Genomic DNA, 22,622 nt, shown 5'->3' on the forward strand with positions numbered 1-22,622 from the left:
TGCGCAACACTTTGAGCGTGTTGCATATTTCATTTGTATGTTGGGATGATGGTCTCACATTTTGCTTGCAATGAATTAGCATGAATGTGGTAGAACAATATGCATAATACCTACCCGCTTAATAGTTTTAAAGAAATACTTAAGACGGGAATTCCCTAATTCACCAGAATGTATTGAATACCCGCTACTAATATTTTCAAGGTCAAATTTATAACAGGAATTTCCCAATCTTTAAGTATTAAAAATTCACAATTTCTTTACTCCATATTTTTGTCTTTATTATAAAACAACCTTGAATTAATTACAGTTCTCATTTTAAATAAAATAACTCCTCGAACTAACTCCTTTGCGGTTAAATAAAATAAATATTAAAGCATCTTAATATTTTATGTTAATATAAAAAAGTAAAGTTACCATTTTTATTAAAATTCTTTTATGTATACTGGTACATTATTACATTTAATACCGCTATATGTTATTAAAAATGTAAATTAAATATATTTGAGTATCTTAATTTTCTCCTTATTTACAATTTTTCAAAATATTTCTATTCTTCTATGCATACATATTTGCATATTACATACAAAAAATAGATAAGAGTATTCGAATTTGCGAACAAATTCATTTGAAACCGAGCGCTCTTGCAACTGTTCAAAGAATTCGAAAGTGAAAAGAAATGCTGATAAGGGTAGCAGCGAGCTGTTACGAACAAGAACACAAACTATCTCACCGAGGTCCTCAACTTGTCGATGGTCACTCTTCAAATACCCGATGTATGGAAAGTCGGAAGAGTGGTCCCACTACTGAAACCCGGGAAACCTGCTAACAAAGGGGTGTCTTATCGCCCGATAACTCTCCTTTCCCCAGTAGTGAAGACACTTGAAGCCTTGTTATTCCCGACGTTCACTCACCACCTCAGTCTAGCAGAACATCAGCATGGCTTCCGGAAAGTGCACAGCACCACCACAGCACTTGGCGTCATAAACGCCCAGATAATTCCTAAACCAGAAGCCACCGAGGATGGTCCTCGTAGCGTTGGACACAGTCAACCACACAACGCTACTCGAGGACATCGAGCAATCTACGCTCCCTTCAGGGCTGAAGCGGTGGACCATGAATTACCTGAGCGGTCGGCAATCATCCGTAATGTTTCGAGGTCAAAGCTCCAAACTTAGAAGAATTAAACAGGGGGTTCCGCAGGGTGGTGTTTCCTCCCCTTTACTGTTTAATTTCTACATCTCGAAACTCCCTTAACCACCAGAGGGAATTTCCGTGACCTCGTACGCTGATGACTGAACGATATTGACGTCGGGCAATGGAAGCGATGGCATGTGCTCGACAGTAAACAGCTATCTCTCTGATCTTTCTCGCTTCTTCTCTGCAAGGAGTCTGACACTCTCCCCCACCAAATCCACAGCGAACATATTTACAAACTGGACGAAGGAGTACAGACTGGATCTAAACATTTCAGTCGATGGCACCAAAATTCCGACGGTAAACAACCTTAAAATTTTAGGCGTTACACTAGACAGTCTTTGCTCCTTCACTCCCCACACGACCGCGATATCTGCCAAAGTACAGAACCGCAACATAAACTTCAAATCGCTTGCCGGCAGCTCTTGGGGACAAAGAAACGGTCCTAAATTATGCAGCCCCAATACGGTCGCCTGGATGCAGTGCCACGCAGACGAGGAAGCTTCAGACCTGTCAGAACACTGCACTCTGGACTGTCACGGGATGCCTCTTGATGTCTCCAATCGACCACCTACACAGTGAGGCCCGTATGCTTCCGGTTAAGGAACATAACGAGCTCCTCTCCATTTTTCATAGAAACCACCCCTGTAGTCGCCTGCTTGTAGCGGAGCCGCCTCCTAGGAACATCAAGAGGTCTTTCCTTGATTACGTCGACGACATTAGACAGTACGCCGACCGGACTTCGGACGCAACGAACGTCAGACAGGCACTGACCGCCATTCACAGTGGAGCCATCAACACCTTCACTGACTCCCTCTCAGTAAATGGCGTATTACGAGTCAAACCATCACCCATAGCAGATGTAGAGCTCGAGTTGCCTCGCGAAACCAGAGTGACCCTCGCGCAACTTCGTTCTGGATACTGTAGCAGGTTAAACTCCTACTTATCCAGAATAGACCCCGACATACCAAACACATGTCCTGCGTGCAATGAGTCCCCGCATGACACTAACCACCTCTTTGCATGCCCAACAAACCCCACACATCTAACACCCTTCTCCCTATGGTCCGACCGTTAGATGACCTCAACGACAACGAATCTGGAATTTATCACCTAAATGGGGACTAGGTTATGATCATGATCATGAGCCACACATTTGGAGTTTTTCTATCCGTTTATACATATATAAACTCATTAAAAAAATTTTGTGTTAATGTATAAAAGTGAAATTACTCCAGTTTTATTAAAACTCATTTATACACATATACTATTACAGTTAAAATTGCTAACTGTTACTAAATACTTTTGAGTATCTTAATTTTATCCGTATTCACCATATGTTATAATATTCCTGTAATATTAAACATTTTTGCATATTACATTCCAAAAATATATAACAAAATTCAAATTTCCAAACATATCTTATGTATTCATTTGAAACCGAGCGCTTCTCCAACCATTGTAATGATTTCAATCTGAAAATGAATCTCAATCGCATAGCGGCGAACTGTTGCGAACAAAAACAAAAAGCGTGCCATCCGAGCACAAAAGACATGGTCACTTCGACTTTCCTGTCGTCCATTTGTTCACAATAAACCGGTCTGGTGCGACAAAAGTCGTCAGTTGTTTGAGCAACAAAAGTCATTGTGTGGGAACCGGCACTAGTGTAGCGACTTTTAATTTTATGGTTGGTAGCACTGATTACCAAATCAATTATACTAAGAAACCCTGAGACGAAAGAAAAGCCATGTTTTTAAATTAATGGATTTATTTTACCCTAGCGTGAGAAAAATTTGAAAGCGTTAGTGTTTCATCTATTGAGAAGAGCAGTATACCAAAAGTTTATTTTGTCGTAGTTTTGTTGGCAAATAACAACAGAGCAGTTTTTCCATATAACTGCCTGAAAAATTGCTCTAGTAATTAAAACGCTCCAGGTAAGGATTCATCGACGGTTTCCACCGATTTTTAAATAAAGATTTAGTAAAATATATGCGATTTCCAGAAATACGTAATACGTACAACCAAGTTGAATATGTAAAAATAAATGAACTAAAGTATTGTCTTAAATGCTTCCAAGTTAAATTTGCGGTATATTATGTGCGTAAGTGAAAAATCGAGAACAGTCAAGTCGTGAAAAGAGTACATTTTTAGTTAGTAAAAGTGCAGTGTAAAAAGTGTTCATCGGTATATCGCGCAGCTTTTTTAATGAAGGTTATGACAAATAAAAGGGAGATATTCAATATGTGGAATAAAGAAGACATTGTTTTATATAATTTTAAAGGTAAGAATTGATAACAGTCTCCATGGGTATTTTGCTTAATATATGCAAATTCACTTTCTTTACAAACCAAAAAATAATAGTAAAACCAACAATTGCAGTATAGAGCTATATCGGATATTGTTACTCTTGCGGAAAATTTAATAAATATATACACTGAGCAGGAAAAGTCTGCGTACAAGGTGCCAACAAAAAAAAAAATTGTTGGGGAAAAAACTTGTTATAAAAACCAATTTATCTGATATTCATTAAAGGACATTAAATATGTAGTTTTATAAAATATAATTGATTAAATAGCCGAAAGTAACATATAAACAAAACCAATCATGCAGGTGGAAAGAAAATCCATTAGGAAAAGTCTGCGTACAGCGTACATAATCGAACAAAGCTATTCTTCCTACGAATTCTTAAATATTAATAGGAAGTCTGATATCCCCAACGTTTTTAAATTTTCGTTTAGGGTTGTGGCATGTAATAGACAAGCTTTGAGGTTTCTTTCGAAGCGATGTGGGCCCATCGGCACCTGGTGCGCATATCCTTTGAGGTAATTGTGCGTGTGGATTTTACGTTTCGTAATTCTGGTGAAGTTTTGAAGCTGCTTGGCAGTTTGGTAGAGTATCCAAAGATTAACTATGTATTCTTTATACTTCGGGTCGTTATCCTGTAGAAAATAGAAGTCAGTTGCAATATCCAACTCCGCTCTTTGTTTCATATTTATTTTATTTATTTATTTATTGACTACGCCTATCGGCAATATACATAATAAATAATAGTTAGTTGAGGGCATTTGTTGACGTTGAGGTCAAGTTTATTCACACGGTCAGAGTATTTTTGGTCATAATGTGGCACATTTTAGAGGGACTACTCGTGCAAAGTTTTATCCCGATGTATTAATTGGTGCTTTATTTTTATACTGGCATGTGAAAGAGTCAGTGACTCGTTCTGGGTAAAGTTCCGTCTTGTGGATTATTTCTGCATTTGATTTACTCCATATACAGCAATTTTGGTTGTTTACATTTCCGCTTACTTCGAAATGGGCTCATCAGACATAAACAGGCAATTTATCAAGTTATTGTCTTCTTCGGTAATTTCAAAATTACAGGCAAATAGGCAAGTCTATATTGTTTAATCGGCTTATCATTTAAACTTTGTACGGAAACAGGTTTAAGCCATCATGAATTATCCGGTGAAATGCGAGTCTTAACTCTCACAACAGCCGCGATTGTTTCTTGAACACGAACATACGGTCTTCTTGCGATACTTCCAGATTGGGCAACCATGTTTACCAACCTCATCGTCAAGTCCATTTACTCGTGAGAGTGCCGCCAAATTAACGTCTGATTTCCCTTTTGACGTAAATAGCGGACTTCAAAGCATGGTACCGCTGTACTATACAAACCCTCTGTTTGGTATCCCAAACATTAATTCCTAAAAAACTTAAATAACAACCAGCCAAATAAAAAGAAGTATAATGATTACTCACATAGAAAAGACGTTATTACGGTTTGTTTTTGTAGCAAGATTCGTGAGCTATTCTGTAAGTGATTTCCCCTAAAAGTGGCCGGTGCTACGCCCACTGTCCATTTATGATACCAGCTCCTATATAGCCCTCTGGTGCCATCGTGGTTGTAACATGTAATGTATCTGACGCGTTTAGTTATTGATTCATTACACTTTTAGTAGTTTTTAACAAAACCGGTATATGGTGAGTGGGCGGGGTTATTATCCGATTTCACCTATTTTCATAAGAAGGGTTGAAAATATTTACCGATTACGCCCATCTACGAATTTGTCCTTACTTTTTTTGTTTTTGCAAAGGAACATGTGTACCAAGTTTTATAAAGATATCTTAATTTGTACTCAAGTTTCAGCTTGTACAGAGAGACGGACAGACAGACGTACGGATTTCAATTTGTCTCGTAATCCTGATTATTTATATATACATAACCCTATATCTATCGCGATTAGTTCTAGGTGAACAAAACTATTATACTCTGTAGCAACTTGTTACAAGAGTATATTTAATCAATCTCTTCTCTTCTACTTTTCGTAATAAATAGCCAAATACATAAATCGAAAAGTAGTGGGAATAAATTTATAAATTTTGAAAATGCGTTAGATCTATTTTATGCATAAGTATTTGTTCTATTGAATACTCATAATGTTAGAAACAGTCACCGACATTCCGCCCTTCCGTACCTCCCGACTCTATCAAAGGAAATTTGTCAAAAGTTATGCCTGTAGTGGCAACGTAGAAATCAGTTGTTCTTTTTTCTTTTCTTTTTATTTAACGAATGTTACTATTGTTAAATTTACATACTCGATTTTGAACACATCTAGCTTTTTATTTATAATTTTTCATAATGTAAAAGCTCAAAACTAAAATCCAACTATTATTATATTGTATTTGACTATAAATTTGAGGTAGTTTAAAAATATTTCAAATGTATTTAAGTTTATTTTTTAATTACTACAAAATATCGAGACTGGCAACCCTGCTTTACAAGAGAGCAATCAGCTGACTCGTTTCTACGTTTTCGAGGATATCCCCTCGTACGGTCGGTAAAAGCGGACGGTAGAAGCTGTGAGTGTTCAATTACATTGTGCTCTCATAAGATAGGCCGTATTAGTTGATTCGGTCTAAGGTTTTGCGTCTGTGACTGTTTCCAGCATAAAGATTTAAGTGTTAAATAAAAAAGAAGATGAATATGTGTTCCCCACTCAAAAATTAGATAATGTTTTTTATTATATGTTCAAATGTCTCCATTCGCAGCGTTGCAGTTTTCGTGTGGCGCGAATAAAAATTTAATAAAAAAATGGATTCGGATGATTCAAATGCCGAGTCTTCGGTATCAAACTCATCATCATCATCAACGGAAAATTCACGATCTTCAACGGAACCAGTAAATGAAATTACAAATGCACCCAATATAGTGGCAATTGATAATGCGGAAGAGCGAGAGTTATCAAGGACAAATTCTCGTTGCTCCAATCATTCTTCTTCAAAATCTGACTTTAATTCTTCATCATCTTCTTCGTCTAGTGATAATGAAAACGATGGTATTAAATCCCCACAAGATAATTTATCGAACAGAAGTAAGTTACCGTATTTAATTTACTTCGATAGGTGCACATTCACAATATATAGTAAATTTTTAAGAAGTGTTACAGTATTTTTGATGGATTATAAATGATTTTATTTCACCTGTGGACAATATTTTGTAAACTTTTTTGAAATGTGTGTTGCTACAACTGAAAGGCGTAAATATGTTATAAACAAGCAAGGAAAAAATATGCCCTAAATAAATAATAAATATATTAAAAGAAAAAAAAACACGCATTTAAAGGAAATCAAACTATTGTAAAAGCTGAGTAAAATGTCAATATAAATATGTTGAAAACAACGATGAACAGAAAATCCTTGTATTATTGTGAGGTTAGCGTGCGGTTCTTTGGGCTACATATTTCGTATATCGAGCAACCCAACCTCTTCTCACAGTAATATATGTTGATGTATTTCGTTTATTATTATTGTCCGCTTTTATCAAGTATTATTTTCCAATTTTTAGTTTGATGTGCTTTAAAATTGTGTTTTTTTTTTAAATTTCTCTAAGCTATATTATTTTCTCCTTTTTAGTTTGATGTGCTATGAAGTTATGTTTTTTAGTTTTTTACTACATATTTTATTATACTTACTATATATACTATGTAGCCACACATACATTTTTTAGTTCAGCTTAAACTTTTGATCGTCTTGTAACAGTGCAATATATTATATATTACTGCGTTTTGGTGTCACAGAAAAAAGAAAGGATAATTTATGTATAACTATTGAATTAAAGCTTTGTATAAATAAATTTAAAAACAGAAACGGATGTTTTTATGATTAGGTGTTTTTATAATTAAAAAAGGTGCAACAAAATGGATATTGACAATAAATTTGTTTAACACCTTTATGCAATTCTAAATTTACTAGCTTCAATTAAAATTTATATAGCAGCTAATGAAAGAGAAATATATATATTTTTTTGCATGTAAAATCAAGAGTTTGAAATAAAAATTAAATATTTGCAATAAATGGTTTTTAAAAAATTTCGATACCGATTAGATCTTTTTTATTTTAAAAATTTATGTAACTGCCATGTCTTGAACATATTGTAAACAATGAATAGTTAATTATATATTACCAGCAACAGATTCACATTAAAATATCATTACACAATGAATCTTTTGTGTTTTTTTTAAATACACAATTAGGTAGGTAGGTTAGAAAATTAAATTAAATTTAAGGTTGTATCTTATGTCTGTACGATATATGTATATGTTACTAATCTGATATGCTTTGGAGTTTAACATGGCAAAATTATAGGATAAAATAACATTCATTGAATGTGCAATATAAGTATACATTTCAATTTTTCTTTGAATATAAGGAAGCCATTCTGGGTCACCGCAGCCCACGAAGTCTCTACGAAGCTCGAGACATTCAAGTGTATCATCAAATAGCAGTCGCAGCAACAGTCCCAATTCTAATTTCGGCAATAGTGTGCAAAATATAAGCCACGAGGAATTGAGTGATGTGAGCGATATGGAGAGTGAAAAACGTGAAGCTGTTTTAAACAGCAGTAAGCCATCTGTAGAGGACGAAGCTACAAACGTTTCTTCAGCATCAATTAATTTAGATCAAGGTCACAAAGAGGCCAATTCAGAACTACGATACTCTTTGGAAACCGAAAATAGCCAGAATGCTGTTATAACCGATTTGCGCCAAAAACTAGATTTAATTAAAACGCAAGGAAAGGTACTTCTAAATTTAGCATTTTTATTTATGAAATCGTTATGATTTGAATAATAATTTCCACATGTATACTTTTTACGTAATAACATCTATTCTCTTCGTAGTTCCGTCACAAATATATTGAATTGATTTTTTTTTCATTTGTTTATATACATACACTTGTGATCACACAATTAAGCCACATGAACGTTATGGTGTACAAATTCATAAAAGTTGAATTTTATTGATAATTCGAAAAAAAAAGTTTCTCAAAATTAAATGTTTTTTAAATCTTAATATAAAAACAAAAATCTACTTTCTTCTTCATTGGTATGTATATTTCGTGCTAATATATTATATTAGCAACAAAAAAATGTCAGATAAAAGAATTCAATTTTTTGTTTAAAAACTCGCTTTATTAGTACAGTATTTTGTTGGGAGCTCTTTTGCAAAATCACTTTCCTGCAGTGTTTGCTCTTTCTACGAACTAATGTGTTACATTGGTCCGGGGTAATTTTGCTCCATCCGCCCTAAGATTTGCCACAATCTAGCCTTATTCAACCGTTTTCCAGACGCAATTGTTCTCTTAATATTCCTCCATAAATCCTCTATGGGGTTTAAGTCCGAGCTTTAGGCAGGCCACTTGAGACACTTGATGTGGTTCATCGCAAAGCAGTCTTTAACGATCCTGGAGCAATGCTTTAGGTTGCCAGTTATTTTGCTTCAACATGTACAATGGAGAGAAGCACCCCCATACCATGACTGATGATCCACCGTGTTTCACCGTTTTATTTTGGATATCGGGGGTTTAATTCTTGTAGTGGTGATCACCTGCCATCATTCCTAAAGATAGTAACCTTGGACTCATCATTCAAAACCACTAGATCCCAGAGTTTTGAGTCCTTTTGCTGGTGCTACCTCGCAAGCGCAAGCATTTAGGGAGTTTTTCTGTAATCAACGGAGGGCTATATATGCTGATACACGTACAGCTTGCTTATGCGTGACTTCAAAAAAGGATCCACCTGGCTTATCCGTACTATTTGCCTATCGTCATTAAATGTTGTATTTCAAAGTCAGGTTTTCAGTCAAATACTCCGTTACTTTCGAAAAATGTTTGTACTTTTGGTAAATTTCCAACCAAATCGCCAGCCACATTACTAATTTCTCTGAATATGTCCCTAGCAATTTCGACACAGATAACAGAACCGTTTTCCATACTTTTATACGAATGCAAAGCTGCTTCGAGGGCTTTATATAATATTCTGAAACGAAATTTTGCGATGCAGTGGCTTAATTATGTGAGCACAACTGCATTGTTTTAGATTACCTCAAATTTTAGTTTATTTTTTATTTTTTCAGTTCTCTTAATTAATAACTTATTTTATTGAATTCCGTAATATATTCTTTTAAGACTACCGAAACGTCAAAAGCAATTGATGGAACTACCAATTTGGCTGAAAACGAGAGGCAAACTGATCCGATAGAAGTATTGGTCAAACCCAATGATGAAGATGCTTTGGACTTTGAAGCTGAAGAAGGTGAATGCCAAGATATAAGTAAAGATGATGAGAAGCTTGTAGATGAACAAGAAACTAAACCAAGCAATGATAGGGTAAAAAATTCCAAATCTGATGGAGAAGCCGAGGATGGAGAAGAATTAGAAGAAGGGGAGGTGTCAGATGAAGATGAGAAACGTCCGGAAGAGACTGAACCCAAACCAGTCTGTCGTTTTTATACACGTGGCCAATGTACATGGGGAATGAGCTGTCGCTTTCTTCATCCTGGCGTAACTGATAAAGGAAATTATACCATGTTTGATTTAGTACGTCCTGTTCCCGTAACACAAACAGGTCCATCCGCTTCTCGGTCTTCAAATTATCCAACTCATACAGTTGATTATCATGATTTTCGCACCGATCGTCCAGCGTTGCATCACCGTTTAGGTTTACAGCATCCACCTTCAGGTTATAATGCACACCATGACCCAAGAACCGCAACAGCTGATGCTCCTGTCGTTATAGAAAGTGCTTGGGAACGTGGATTGAGAACGGCAAAAGAAATGATGCGCAAAGCAAATAAGCGAAAAGAGCAAGATATGGATTTCGAAGATAAGAAAATGAATTTGACTCTATCTCCAGATGAAATAGAAAAAGACGCATACTATTTGAAGGAAAGAAGTTCTCCGCAAGATGTAAGTAACAATTGTGGAATTAAGTGAAATTGGGAAAAGAAAAAATTGTCAAAATTTTAATACATAGATTGCTCCACCGTATGGTCGACATAATTTATATCAAGAACCACTGGGCATGTACAGTCCAACTGAGCGTTTTGCTCGTGGACCTCCATTACCAGCAGCATATGATGATGTGGATTCATATGGTCGCTCTACAAGATATCGTGAGTTACCTCCTCATCGCATGCCACAATACGAAGATGAAAGACGAGTGCGTCCTACTCGGGAAGTAATTGTACAGCGAGTTGAGCCCGTCGGTCGTGGGGATGAATGGCGTGACCCTTGGATGAGATCACCAGGCCTCCGTGGAGAATCTCGAGACCATAGTAGTAAACGCCGCCATGATCGGCGTAGTTATAGTAGCAATTCCTCGTATTCATCTTCAAGCAGTTCCCGATCTGATTCAAGTTCAGAAAGTAGCCGTTCTTCTACTCCGACAGGACACAGACGACGTTATAACAGTTCTCATAAAGCATCGCCTGCACGTAGGCATGGAATGCGTTCTGCTCGATCTCCTAGTATGCCTCGCCGCCCACGTCATTCTCCAAGTGAGTATACTTATATTCTTACTATCCCACTCTAAGCTGCAGCTTTTCAATCTGTTTTCCTATTGGTATTTGTATCTTTGTGAGTGCGATTTATCATGTTGAACACTGTTCTTACATTTAGTTAGAACATTTCAACCAATTTTTTTGTCGATGTACCTCAATGGTAATTATAGATATATTAGTTCGGACTTACCTCACTTTATTCAGAAAATATCTTATAATAATATGATAATAACACAAATTACGTGAAAAATTTGTCATCAACTCTAAGGTGTAGTAACAACCAAAAAATATAATATATCGTTACTTATAAATACAAAATGAATTTTTGAAAACAGATAAAGATATTTTTTAAATGAAATTTATAAAATTTAGTGAATTTTAAAATTGTTTTTTACTTCTTCAAACTTTAAATAGGGAAAAATTAATTTAGTTAAAAATTTTAAAAATAAAGCGAATAAATGTAGATCTTCCTTTTCCATAAAGAATTGGTCATTACCCTAAGGATTGATGGTCTTTAAAATAAATAATTTAGAGCTGAGATTTTGCACGTCGGCAATATTTTCTGATGTGCCCTTTATATTTAATATATTTTAATTTGCAGGTACTCGACATTCTCCCAACGCTAAGAGAAAAGCTACATTATCTCCTACTATGGAAAAGAGAAGTGCATACAGTCCAATGCATAAACGAAAAAAGACTGCAGTAGCAAAAAAATCAGACAAATCGAAATCCAGACATCGGGTAACATCCAGCTCTTCTGGAACAGGTAGATTTTTATATTTAGATGTGCTTGTTTTAAATATGATTCCATATATGTATATGAAAATATTATTACAGATAAATTCATTTAAACGCTTACAAACACCCCTTTTGTGCTAGGCTGCTAAAATAAAATTTTCTGTCTGCTTGCCATGCCAATCATAATAGCATTATGCATTGCTGATAGCTAATGATGCCAGCAAACTCTAATAGGCAGATAACAATCCTGAGTTTACATTTTTGAGAAGCACTCATTATGGTATTTGTTGGCAGCATTGTTCAAATTTGTGCAAGAATTCGCAACAGGAAAACAATGACTTCCATAAAAAATAAAAATCGTTATATTCAGTAAATTTAAATTAATTTGTCCGTTCTTAGTGAGATTACCAGATTTTTGTGAGCTACGTGCCACATTTTCTCCCGTTGGTTTATATAAGAAACTTTAAAGGATTTGAAAATTTGCGTGCTAACTATCAACTTATAAGAAAGCAGCGTTCAGGCACTATTATTACAATTATAAATATAATTAATACATTAACAATGCAAATTCATAAAGAAAATTTCACAACCAAGTGTGAATGCAAATATTACTGAAAAATCAGTTAATAAATTATATATATTTTCTTTAAAGATATTATGTATTCAAACCCCAAAAATCGCAAAAAAGTGTAGGCAACTGCTTGACGAGTTTCCTTATCTTGACATTTCTGCGTACTCTAAAGGCAACTGAGTTACTTGCGATACTTAGCCTTTATCTAATCGTAATTTTTATTTGGGTATACTGTTACCAAACAGCAACTGTAAACGCATTATTATAGATACGCAATAGGGATGTAAGTTTTAGTATATGTACGTAAGTAAGTAAAAATATACGTTTTCTAAAAATCATCAGTAAACTTGAACTGAAAGACTTCTTATATTCTCGCAACATGTCGCAACAGAGAGTAGTATAATACTTTTGTTCACCTAACGGTTATTTATATCACCGATAGATATGGAGTTATGTATATATATATGTAAATGGTCTGGATGACGAGACGAGTTGAACTCCGAGTGATTTGGTATAAAGGATCACAGTAGCAAGATACAACTGTCGCCCTTAAATGGTAATGTACCTATCTTTCAAACTACTAAAACAAAATCAACCAGCTTGCTGAAAAGAAGTATATTTAGCACTTCTTCCGAAACTGTGAAATTGGGTAAAATCAGATAATAACCACGCCCACTCCCCATATACCGTTTATGTTAAAAACTACTAACAGTGCGATAAACCATTGAATAAATGAGTTACAAGTATTAAATTTCACAACCAAGATGTTAGGGAAGGGCTTTATAGGTTCGGTCGTAAAAATTGGACAAGCGCGTGGTATCGCCCATCTTTAAGTATCCTATATCTCAGGAACTACTTAACCAATTTGTGTGTGTGGTTATCCAAACAGTGTAAATTAGCGAATCCTACTTTCTATATAAAAAACTTAAATTCCATCTGACTCTTTCAATGAAGTTATCATAAAATTTATTAAATTTTTTTAAAATTTTGCACAAATAGTGTCCTCAAGGTATTTTTTCTTACGTTTTAATGTATGATACGGATTTTCAAACATTCGCTTTTTATCTTGTATATTTGTCAACTTGAGATGTTTCTTAATGAAATTCAGAAAATCTTGGTTTTCTGGTAATGATATGTCATAATACAAAAACTGGGTAAAATCGGTTCAAAATATTCCTTCGAATATCGCTTTATTGTTTTTCAAAATATTCTCAATTAAGATATATACACTTTTGCATCCAACCAATTGTTGAAGCACTTTTGCCGTTCTGATTAAGGTATCTCCAAAACATGGGTTCTGAACGCATCAACCTCCTCTTCAGGTGTTGAAAACCGCTGACCTCTTAGTTTATATTTTGCAAACGGGAATAAAAAGAAGTCATTCGGTGCCAAGTCAGGGACTATACTCATCATATCGTTGAATTGAATGCTCAAACTCCAGTTGTTTCAGTCGATCTCAGAGAGCTCGCGTTGTCGTGGTGAAGAATGATCCGTCTTCGGCGGTTGGTTTTCCTAATTTCTTGAAAGACAAATTGCAGACAAATGGTTGTGTACCACTCAGAATTTACTGTTTTACGTTGTTCTGGTGGTATGGTTGCGACATGCCCAGTTTTTCCAAAAACAGAAAACAGGCAACCATAATCAATAGTTTCCAGTACAACGACAGATTTTGGACGATCTTCACGAAACTCGTCTTAATGTGACTTACGACCTCGATTGAATTCACCATACCATCGACAAATACTAGTCCTTGATAAAGCTTCTTTGCTAAAAATTTAATTAAGTTCATCTACGCACTGTTGCTAAGTTAATTCACAAGTTGTAAAAAAAAAATTGCCCGAAAATGTTAGCGATTTTATTCCATTTTTGCCGAGATGAATATTTCAAGTTACTGTAAACAACAAAAATAGCGCTCATATGTCAAACGTTCTGTGTATGTATGACATCAAAAATGTTTAACTTTACTATAAAGTTGTCAGTTGCCAGATTGCAACACTAGGGTTGCCAAATCCCACAATATATATCGGTCAATAAGTACGATATCTTAGCAAAATTAGGTGAAGGTATAATATTGGATATACCAGTATAGCTCCCATATACTACATATAATGATTTTCATTAGTCTATAATAAAATTGGGATTTCCAATCTTTTGATTGGCGTTGCCCTCATTACCCCATATATTAAATTTAGATTTGATTGAGTTTATATCACACTCATCTCATTTGTAGGTTGATTTTAATATTAATAATTTGGAAATGCAAAAAACGATCACTGGATTGTTAAATAAAGGTCCCAGTTTAATGGCTATACACTTATCGGTGTTTCTAACTCCAACAACTTAACACTTATTGCTCGTTATTCGAGCTTAGCACTTCCTGCTTATGTCTCAATTGCGTCGTGTTAAGAGCACTCTAATTAGAACTGTGTCTGCTGCACTTATATAGTAAATCTTTAACAAAACATTCCTTCTAGAACATTCTGGCAACTACGAGTTCGCTAACTAGTTGCTTTTATCCGTGTTCGTCACACTATATAAGCGAGTCCAAGACTTGTTATATTGTGGCGAACACGAATACTAGAACAAATCAGAATCGACAACTGCCAGAAGCAACTAGACAGCGAATTCGTAGTTGCCAGAATGTTCTAGTAGCGAACTTGCAATTGGTGTCAGAAGTGGGATTGTCAAATAAATTCCGTTCTACGTTTCTAAGATTCAATTCGAAAAGACGGCATCTTTAAATAATTGGAACGCTGAAGATAAAGTAGCTGCATTGTTCGTTGCATTAAAAGGATCTGCAGCGGAGATATTACAGACCATTCCAAACTGCGAGGCGAGTAGTTATGAAACGTTAATGGGTGCATTAGAAAGACGGTATGGTAGTGAGCACAGGAAGCAGATCTTTCAAAGTTGCGAAATCTCCGCCAGAAAGCCAATGAGTCTCTGCAGGAGTTTTGTACAGAGATTGAGGGGTTAGCTCACTTAGCTTATGCACATAAATCCATGGAATACATCGAGGACACGAAAATTCAGACTTTCGTCAATGGAGTACGAGATAACCCTACACGCTTCGCTGCATTAGCATGTCCAAAATTGACGTTTACAGAAACCGTTTCGTATGCTCTGACACAGGAAACTGCATCTGCTTTGCGATCAAATATTTAAAGCTCACAAAGTAGAAATAGAGGAACACACTTGGGTTAACCAATTATCATGGTGTGCATAAATGCTTCAACTGCGGAAAAAGTGACCATATTGCACGCAACTGTAACCAGCCCAATAATCCAGTTGGACGTAAACGCAAAGCTGAGGAAGATCAAACAAATGTCAAATCAAACCAATCGTTAAACTAAAGCGAGCCAGCCGAAAAGGGCACGGGCTGGCTCCCGCAAGCAAATGCCCTGTAATCTCCATTTCACAAATAAGCAGGAATACGAGTAACGTTACTGCTGGTGGATGTGTAGACAGTAAAAAGCGCATACTGACTGTCGATACGGGCGCATCACATTCCATAATTCGATCTGATCTGGTTGAGAAAGAAATGAGACCGTTAGCTGGGGCAAAGTTGAGTACTGCAACTGGAGAAGATACCCTAGTTATCGGAAAGGTTGCGAGATCGTAATTGGAAAGGCAGCCGTGTTGTACAATTTTATAGTGGCAGATATCGTTGACGAAATCATAATTGGAGTAGACTTTCTAGCGAATCAAGGAATCAAAATTGGCATGAAAAACAGGATTATGTCCTATAGAAATATGAAAGTACCACTTATGTTCGGTTACGATAATAACGTTAGACGAGTGATAAGAACAGAGAGCCAGCAGATTCCACCAACATCAGAAGCAGTTATTTGGGCAGAAATAGATGGAGGCTATGGGCCAAACAAGTGGTGGATTGTTGAGGCCACAAAAGAATCTACACCAAAATTACTTATAGGCAAAACCTTGGCTATGACAACACAAGATAAACGTGTTCCAGTAAGAGCACTTAATGAGTGCAAGTTACCAATCAAACTCTCCAAAGGAGCTGTATTAGGGCAGTGTCAAGAGATTGAGGCCGTGATAAATTGCGAAATAGGTCTTGAGGAAGATTCCATGGACGAAAACGACATATCGAGCGAAATAAGCGCATGGACAGAGGATCTAGAGGCAAACTATCAAACTACGGCTAAACAACTTTTTCTCAGATACTCATCCATATTTGATAAAGACGATGCCAAACCAGGAAGAACCAAAGTTGTGAAACATTTTATTAATACAGGTGATGCAAGACCAATCCGCCAGGCTCCTCGGAGCGTTACTTTATCAAAACGTTAAGTTGTAAGCCAGACCATACGTGAAATGAGCGAAAGCGGCGTAATCGAACCATCAGAGAGTCCGTGGAGCTCACCTGTAGTACTTGTGAAGAAGAAAGATGGCAACATGAGATTTTGTGTGGACTATAGAAGGTTGAATGATGTAACGAAGAAAGACAGTTATCCACTACCTAGAATCGATGACACACTGGACTCGTTATCAGACACAAAATAGTTCACAACACTTGATTTAAAAAGTGGTTATTGGCAAGTGGAGGTAAACGAAGAAGACAAAGAAAAGACGGCTTTCAGCGTTGGAGATGGTCTATGGCAATTTACCGTAATGCCCTTTGGATTATGTAACGCTCCTGCTACTTTTGAGAAACTTATGGACCAGGTATTAAAAGGATTACACTGGAAGACCTGTTTGGTATACCTCGACGATATCATCGTGTTGGGTAAAAGCTTCGATGAACACCTTAAGAACTTGGAAGAGGTTTTCCAACGGATAGCTAGCGCTGGTCTGAAGCTGAGTCCAAAGAAGTGTTCCCTTTTCAAAAAGGAAGTAAGCTACTTGGGACACAAAGTAACAACGGAGGACATTTGCACAGCTAATGAAAAGATAGAGGCAGTAAGAGATTGGGCAGCTCCTAAAAATTTACATGAATTGCGGAGTTTCCTTGGACTGTGTACTTATTATAGACGATTCGTTCCAAACATTGCCAGCGTAGCTGGTAGCCTCCATGAACTCACGAAAAAGAACAGAGTTTTTGAATGGAATAAAGAATAGGAAGTGGCTTTCCAAACTCTGAAGAAACGGTTAAGTACTGCGCCAATGTTAGCATACCCGGTCCCAGGATCAACGTTTATTTTGGATACGGATGCTAGTGGATTTGCAGTAGGAGGCGTTCTATTACAAGTCATTGATGGGCATGAGAAAGTGGTTGCGTATTACAGCCAGACCATAAGCAAGCCAGAGAGAAATTATTGTGTTACTCGGAAGGAATTACTGGCGTTGTTGAAGTGCATCAAACATTTTCATAAGTACCTTTATGGCAAGCAATTTCGGGTCAGGACAGATCATGCAGCATTAAATTGGCTTCTACAATTCAGGAACCCTGAAGGACAGGTGGCACGGTGGATTGAGAAACTTTAAAGTTACGACTTCTCATGGAAATGGTGATGCCATGTCCCGCCGTCCCTGTAATCTTGAATGCAGACATTGCTCAAAAGCTGAGGCCAAAGAAGACATTACAGATATCCGATTAATGACTATAACATCAGACTGGGATCCGGAGAAGCTACGGAAATGTCAGCAAGAGGATCCGTATTTGAAAAGTGTAATACACGGATTGGAGATGAATAAACGTCCAACGAGAGAAGAAATAGCTGCAGAAGCCCAGTCGCAAAGGCTTATTGGGCACGATGGAATAGTTTGAAGTTAGTGTCTGGCTGCTTGCATCGCGTATGGGAAAGCGAAGATGGGCAAAGTTCACGAGCTCTGATGATTTTTCCAAAAGTAAGAATTCCTGAAGTTCTCAACGAGCTGCACAACAGTCCAAGTGGAGGACACATGGGTATCACTAAAACCTTAGAGAAATTAAAACAAATATTTTATTGAGTGGGTTGTCTTCAATCAGTTACGGAGTGGATCGCCAATTATGTCGAGTGCATTGCTGCTAAAGGGCCGCGGTCCAGGAGTCATGGTCAGATGAAGCAGTACAATTCAGGTGCGCCGTTTAAGTGAGTAGCCATGGATGTAACTGGTCCATTTCTTATCAGTAAATCAGGAAACAGATATGTTTTGGTAGTCATTGACTTTTTTAGCAAATGGCCAGAGGTATACGCAATTCCTAACAAAGAGGCAGGAACAGTAGCGGATGTATTCATCAACAATTGTTTATCGAGATATGGTGTTCCAATAGAATTACATTCTGACCAAGGGAGAAATTTTGAATCAACTCTAATACAAGAGATATGCCAGAAGCTGGGTATCCGGAAAACCCGTACAACTGCACTACATCCGCAGTCCGATGGCATGGTAAAACGATTCAATCGAACTTTGGAAGAACATTTGAGGAAAGTTGTGGACAAGTATCAAAAAGATTGGAATACCCATATATCCTTATTACTGATGGTTTATCGGTCTGCTGTACATGAAACAACGGGGCAAACTCCAGCAAGGGTAATTTTTGGTAATGATCTTCGACTACCGCTTGATTAAAAATTTTGAATTAACGCCAACAAAGGAAGGAATACTAAGGTATTCAATAGAACCCTAGAAGACGAGATGAGGGATATACATGCTATGGTGAGTCAGCGCACCAAAATTATGAGCGATAAGATGAAAGCAAAATACGACAAGGCAATAAACTCTGAGGGTTTTATTGAAGTCGATTGGGTATTGTTATATAATTCACAACGAAAGAAAGGGTTATCTCCGAAATTACAGTGTAATTGGGAAGGACCATACCAGGTTATTAAACGACTCAATGATGTAGTGTATCACATACAGACCATTGGAAGACCAAGGAATAAAATCAAGGTGGTTCATCTGGAACGGCTTGCAGCATTTGGTACCGCAAATATGTCTAATCGGAACAAATCAGAATCGACGATAAACTGCCAGAAGCAACTATACAGCGAATTCGTAGTTGCCAGAATGTTCTAGTAGCGAACTTTTGTTAAGAATTTACTATATAAGGGCTGCCGGATTGTGCAGCAGACACAGTTCTAATTAGTTTTGCCGTGTAAAGAGCAATTAAGCTATAAGCAATAAGTTGTGAACTCGAATATCGAGCAATAAGTGTTAAGTTGTTGTAATTAGAAATAAAGATGAGTCTATAGCCATTAAATTGGGACTTTTATTCAACAATCCAGTGATCGAACTCAAGAGTGAGTTATAGTTAGACGATTTATCGAGAAATCCGTTACAATATATATATGTACATAAGTTAATAATACTAAATTCATTGTCTTTCTTTCACGATTTCGTCGAACAATGAATGTTGAGTTCTTTAGCACCTGAAAGTATTTCTCCGGCTTAGATCCTGGGAAGTTGCGAGAGTATAAAATGTTCGGTGACATCTGAATTTACTAAATCTATGGATTGCTGACAATTTTTGATTATGCTTTGATTATATAAAGCTGTACAGGTTTTTGTTATAATTTTTTTTAATAGTCAACAGCTTAGTTATAATTAGCTTTGCTTTTGAATGGATTAAGCGGAAATTACATAACCCGCGTGGATATTTGAGAAGAGAAATGTTGTAAATATTTACACACTTAACCAAAGCGTGTGGATAGGTTATTTTTAAACAAAGGAGCATATTTTTATAATATTTTACGTAGATTAGGTGGCGATTTTTCCTATTGGGATTTAGAAATGCTAGATGGAAAGAAATGAAAAATGTGTCGTAGGAAATCGTTAAAAAAAAGTCTGTTGTCATTTCAGATTCGTCCGATTCAAGCGATTCTGATTCAGATTCTGGTTCGTCCAGTTCTGACAGTTCGTCAATCTCCAGGGAGCGGCCTAGCATTAAACGTTCTAGAACAACTGATAAATTAGTCCATGAACGTAGATCTGTGAAAAAAGGTAAGTGAGAAATAGTAATAGATACTGAATTTTTATAATGTTGTAAGCTAACCACGTTTTTATAAAAGTAACAATAAAAAACCCGAATTCCAAATCATTTAAAGAATTAAAATACCCCGTGCGTTTAGTTCTGTTAATAAATAAGTACTTAATAACATATTAATAACATATGTATATTTATATATATAGCTTAAATTAATTACATTTTCATCCTCGGTATTCTTGCAATATCAAACAAACTTTCTGTTTCCATAGGCAATAATTTTATATCTATAACTTTATCAGAACAAAATTGCTAGTGAAAACCTTAATACTTGTCTTGGTAACTATTGCTACAAGGTACAATTCAAAAGTTCCAGGACTTTTTAAACAACAGTGGCGCCATCTGTCTGAAATTGTTATCCCTCAATTGTGTATTCTTCAGTGTTGTCGTATAAAAATTATATAGCAGCTGACTTGTATAACAGCTGAGATATCGCGCTACATGTGACATTACATTTGTAGTCTCGGTCGGAAAATGAGCATCGAACAAAGAGCCAACATTAAGTTTTGTTTTAAACTTGGTAAAACTTTTACCAAAACTCATCAAAAGGAGGAAACAAGTTTATGGCGATGATTGTCTATCCCGTAGCCGTATTCACGAATGGTTTAAACGTTTTCAAGAGGGACGGGAGGACTTGGAAGACGACGAAAAAAACACGGAAATTGTGCGTGAATTCATTAAAAAAGAGCCGAAATCATCGCTTAAATATATGGAATCGGAATTATCAATATCCGCAGCGTCGATTTATCGTATTTTGACAGAAAATTTGAGCCTCAGAAAGGTTTGTGCTCGATTTGTCCCGCACACTTTGAAACAACACGAAAAATACCTCAGAATTCAACATTCAAGAGACATCATTAAAGAGGCCAAAAAGGACCCAAACTTTTTGTTCGCCTGATATGGCACCCAGCGATTTTTATTTGTTCGGAAAACTACCGCTATGCTGACGTTGATGCATCCAAAAAGCGATGACCGCCATTCTCAACGCTATACCGACAAATGACCTAAAAAAGTCATTCGATAACCTTCTTGAACGTGCAAAACGTTGTATTCAGGCGGAAGGAGACTATTTTGAAGGCTACCAATAAATTTTTCAAAAAAAAAAAAATAATATTCGTTTTTTAATAAAAGTCCTGAAACTTTTGAATTGCACCTTGTATTAATTTCGAAGTTTGTTTCTAATGTTCTGCAGTGTAAATTATAATTGGACCAAAAGATATTCCGAAAAAGTATCACAACGTATAAGGAAAAGTATATATGTCCATTTATATTTAATTTCGTAATTATATCATTAGAATATGAACGCGATTCCAAAAATAGTCTTCAGATATATGTTAAATGTTGTCATTGGTTTGTTATCCTGATGATATCATTTGTGAAATAGCATCAAACATATCTATCTACGTTTAAATATTTGAAGATGCTAAAAGACATTTATTTATAGGTAAATGGGAAAAGTAGAAAACCTCAATTTTAAAAGAACCAGTTTTTAGAATAAAGAATCCGTAATTATCTGGAATCGTATCCCTTACATCTGTCATAATTTTCATAAACTATATAAACCCTTACAGCGATTTGCGAAATTTGAAAGTGGAAAGAATTTCAATAAAAAGAACCGTGTTGGATCATAGAGGAAGTCGTTTTAGATGAGTAGGTTTGATCCGGTATGTAAAGAGGTGGTTAGGGTAATGTCAGAGACTCCCTATATGCGGAACAAACATTTGGTATGTTTGGGTCAATCATTGATTGTAAATGTTTAACATACTTGCAGTGTTTTACTGCAATTGCGCAATTGCGCAAATGCTAGTGTAGTCTTGTAGGGTAATTTGGCTTCTTATAATATTGCTATTGGAAGATAATTTAAAAATTGAATCGATATATGTTTTTTGAAAAATAAATAAATAGGCATAGTAATATATTATAATATTGTTTCAGCGGAACCGACTAAAAAGAGATCACCAATATCTATCGAAATTAAGAAGCAACCCACAGTAGGAGTATCAGCACTTGCTTCGTCACCAACACATTCGATTAACTCCGAAAAGGATCTAAAAAAATCCCGACGGGAGGAATTATTAAAACAGCTTCGTGCTGTAGAGGACGCAATAGCAAAAAAAAGATCAAAACTCAATTAATGGATGGAATAAAGTTATAATAAAAACTCATACTACATAATTTAAATAAAAAAATGTATTTGTAAACAAAAATTCGGAAGTCAATTCCAGACTATGATTTATAATGCTTAATGATATAATATACTATACTTATTGGAGAAAGAAACTTTGTTAAAATTAAATATTAATCAATTACTATTAGACCTTGATAACTAATTATTTTTCAGATAATATTT

At 36.0% G+C, this 22,622-nt stretch overlaps 1 protein-coding gene across 2 annotated transcripts; it reads left to right on the forward strand.

Annotated features, from left to right (window-relative positions):
- The first annotated feature begins 2,901 nt into the window (after positions 1–2,901).
- On the forward strand, positions 2,902–22,552 carry LOC106618616 (zinc finger CCCH domain-containing protein 18). Of its 2 annotated transcripts, XM_014236417.3 has the most exons (9): positions 2,902–3,128; positions 3,197–3,475; positions 6,246–6,568; positions 7,906–8,273; positions 9,661–10,440; positions 10,508–11,030; positions 11,635–11,799; positions 20,089–20,229; positions 22,208–22,552. In XM_014236417.3, exons 3-9 carry the CDS (start codon positions 6,289–6,291, stop codon positions 22,405–22,407), a joined length of 2,457 nt encoding a protein of 818 aa, XP_014091892.1. In that variant the 5' UTR covers positions 2,902–3,128; positions 3,197–3,475; positions 6,246–6,288; the 3' UTR covers positions 22,408–22,552. The 2 variants fall into 2 exon arrangements, with proteins under 2 accessions (XP_014091892.1, XP_014091893.1); XM_014236418.3 differs by lacking the exon at positions 3,197–3,475.
- Positions 22,553–22,622: the final 70 nt, after the last annotated feature.

The sequence above is a fragment of the Bactrocera oleae genome, chromosome 5 (genome assembly GCF_042242935.1).
Source record: "Bactrocera oleae isolate idBacOlea1 chromosome 5, idBacOlea1, whole genome shotgun sequence".
NCBI classification, from domain to species: domain Eukaryota; kingdom Metazoa; phylum Arthropoda; class Insecta; order Diptera; family Tephritidae; genus Bactrocera; species Bactrocera oleae.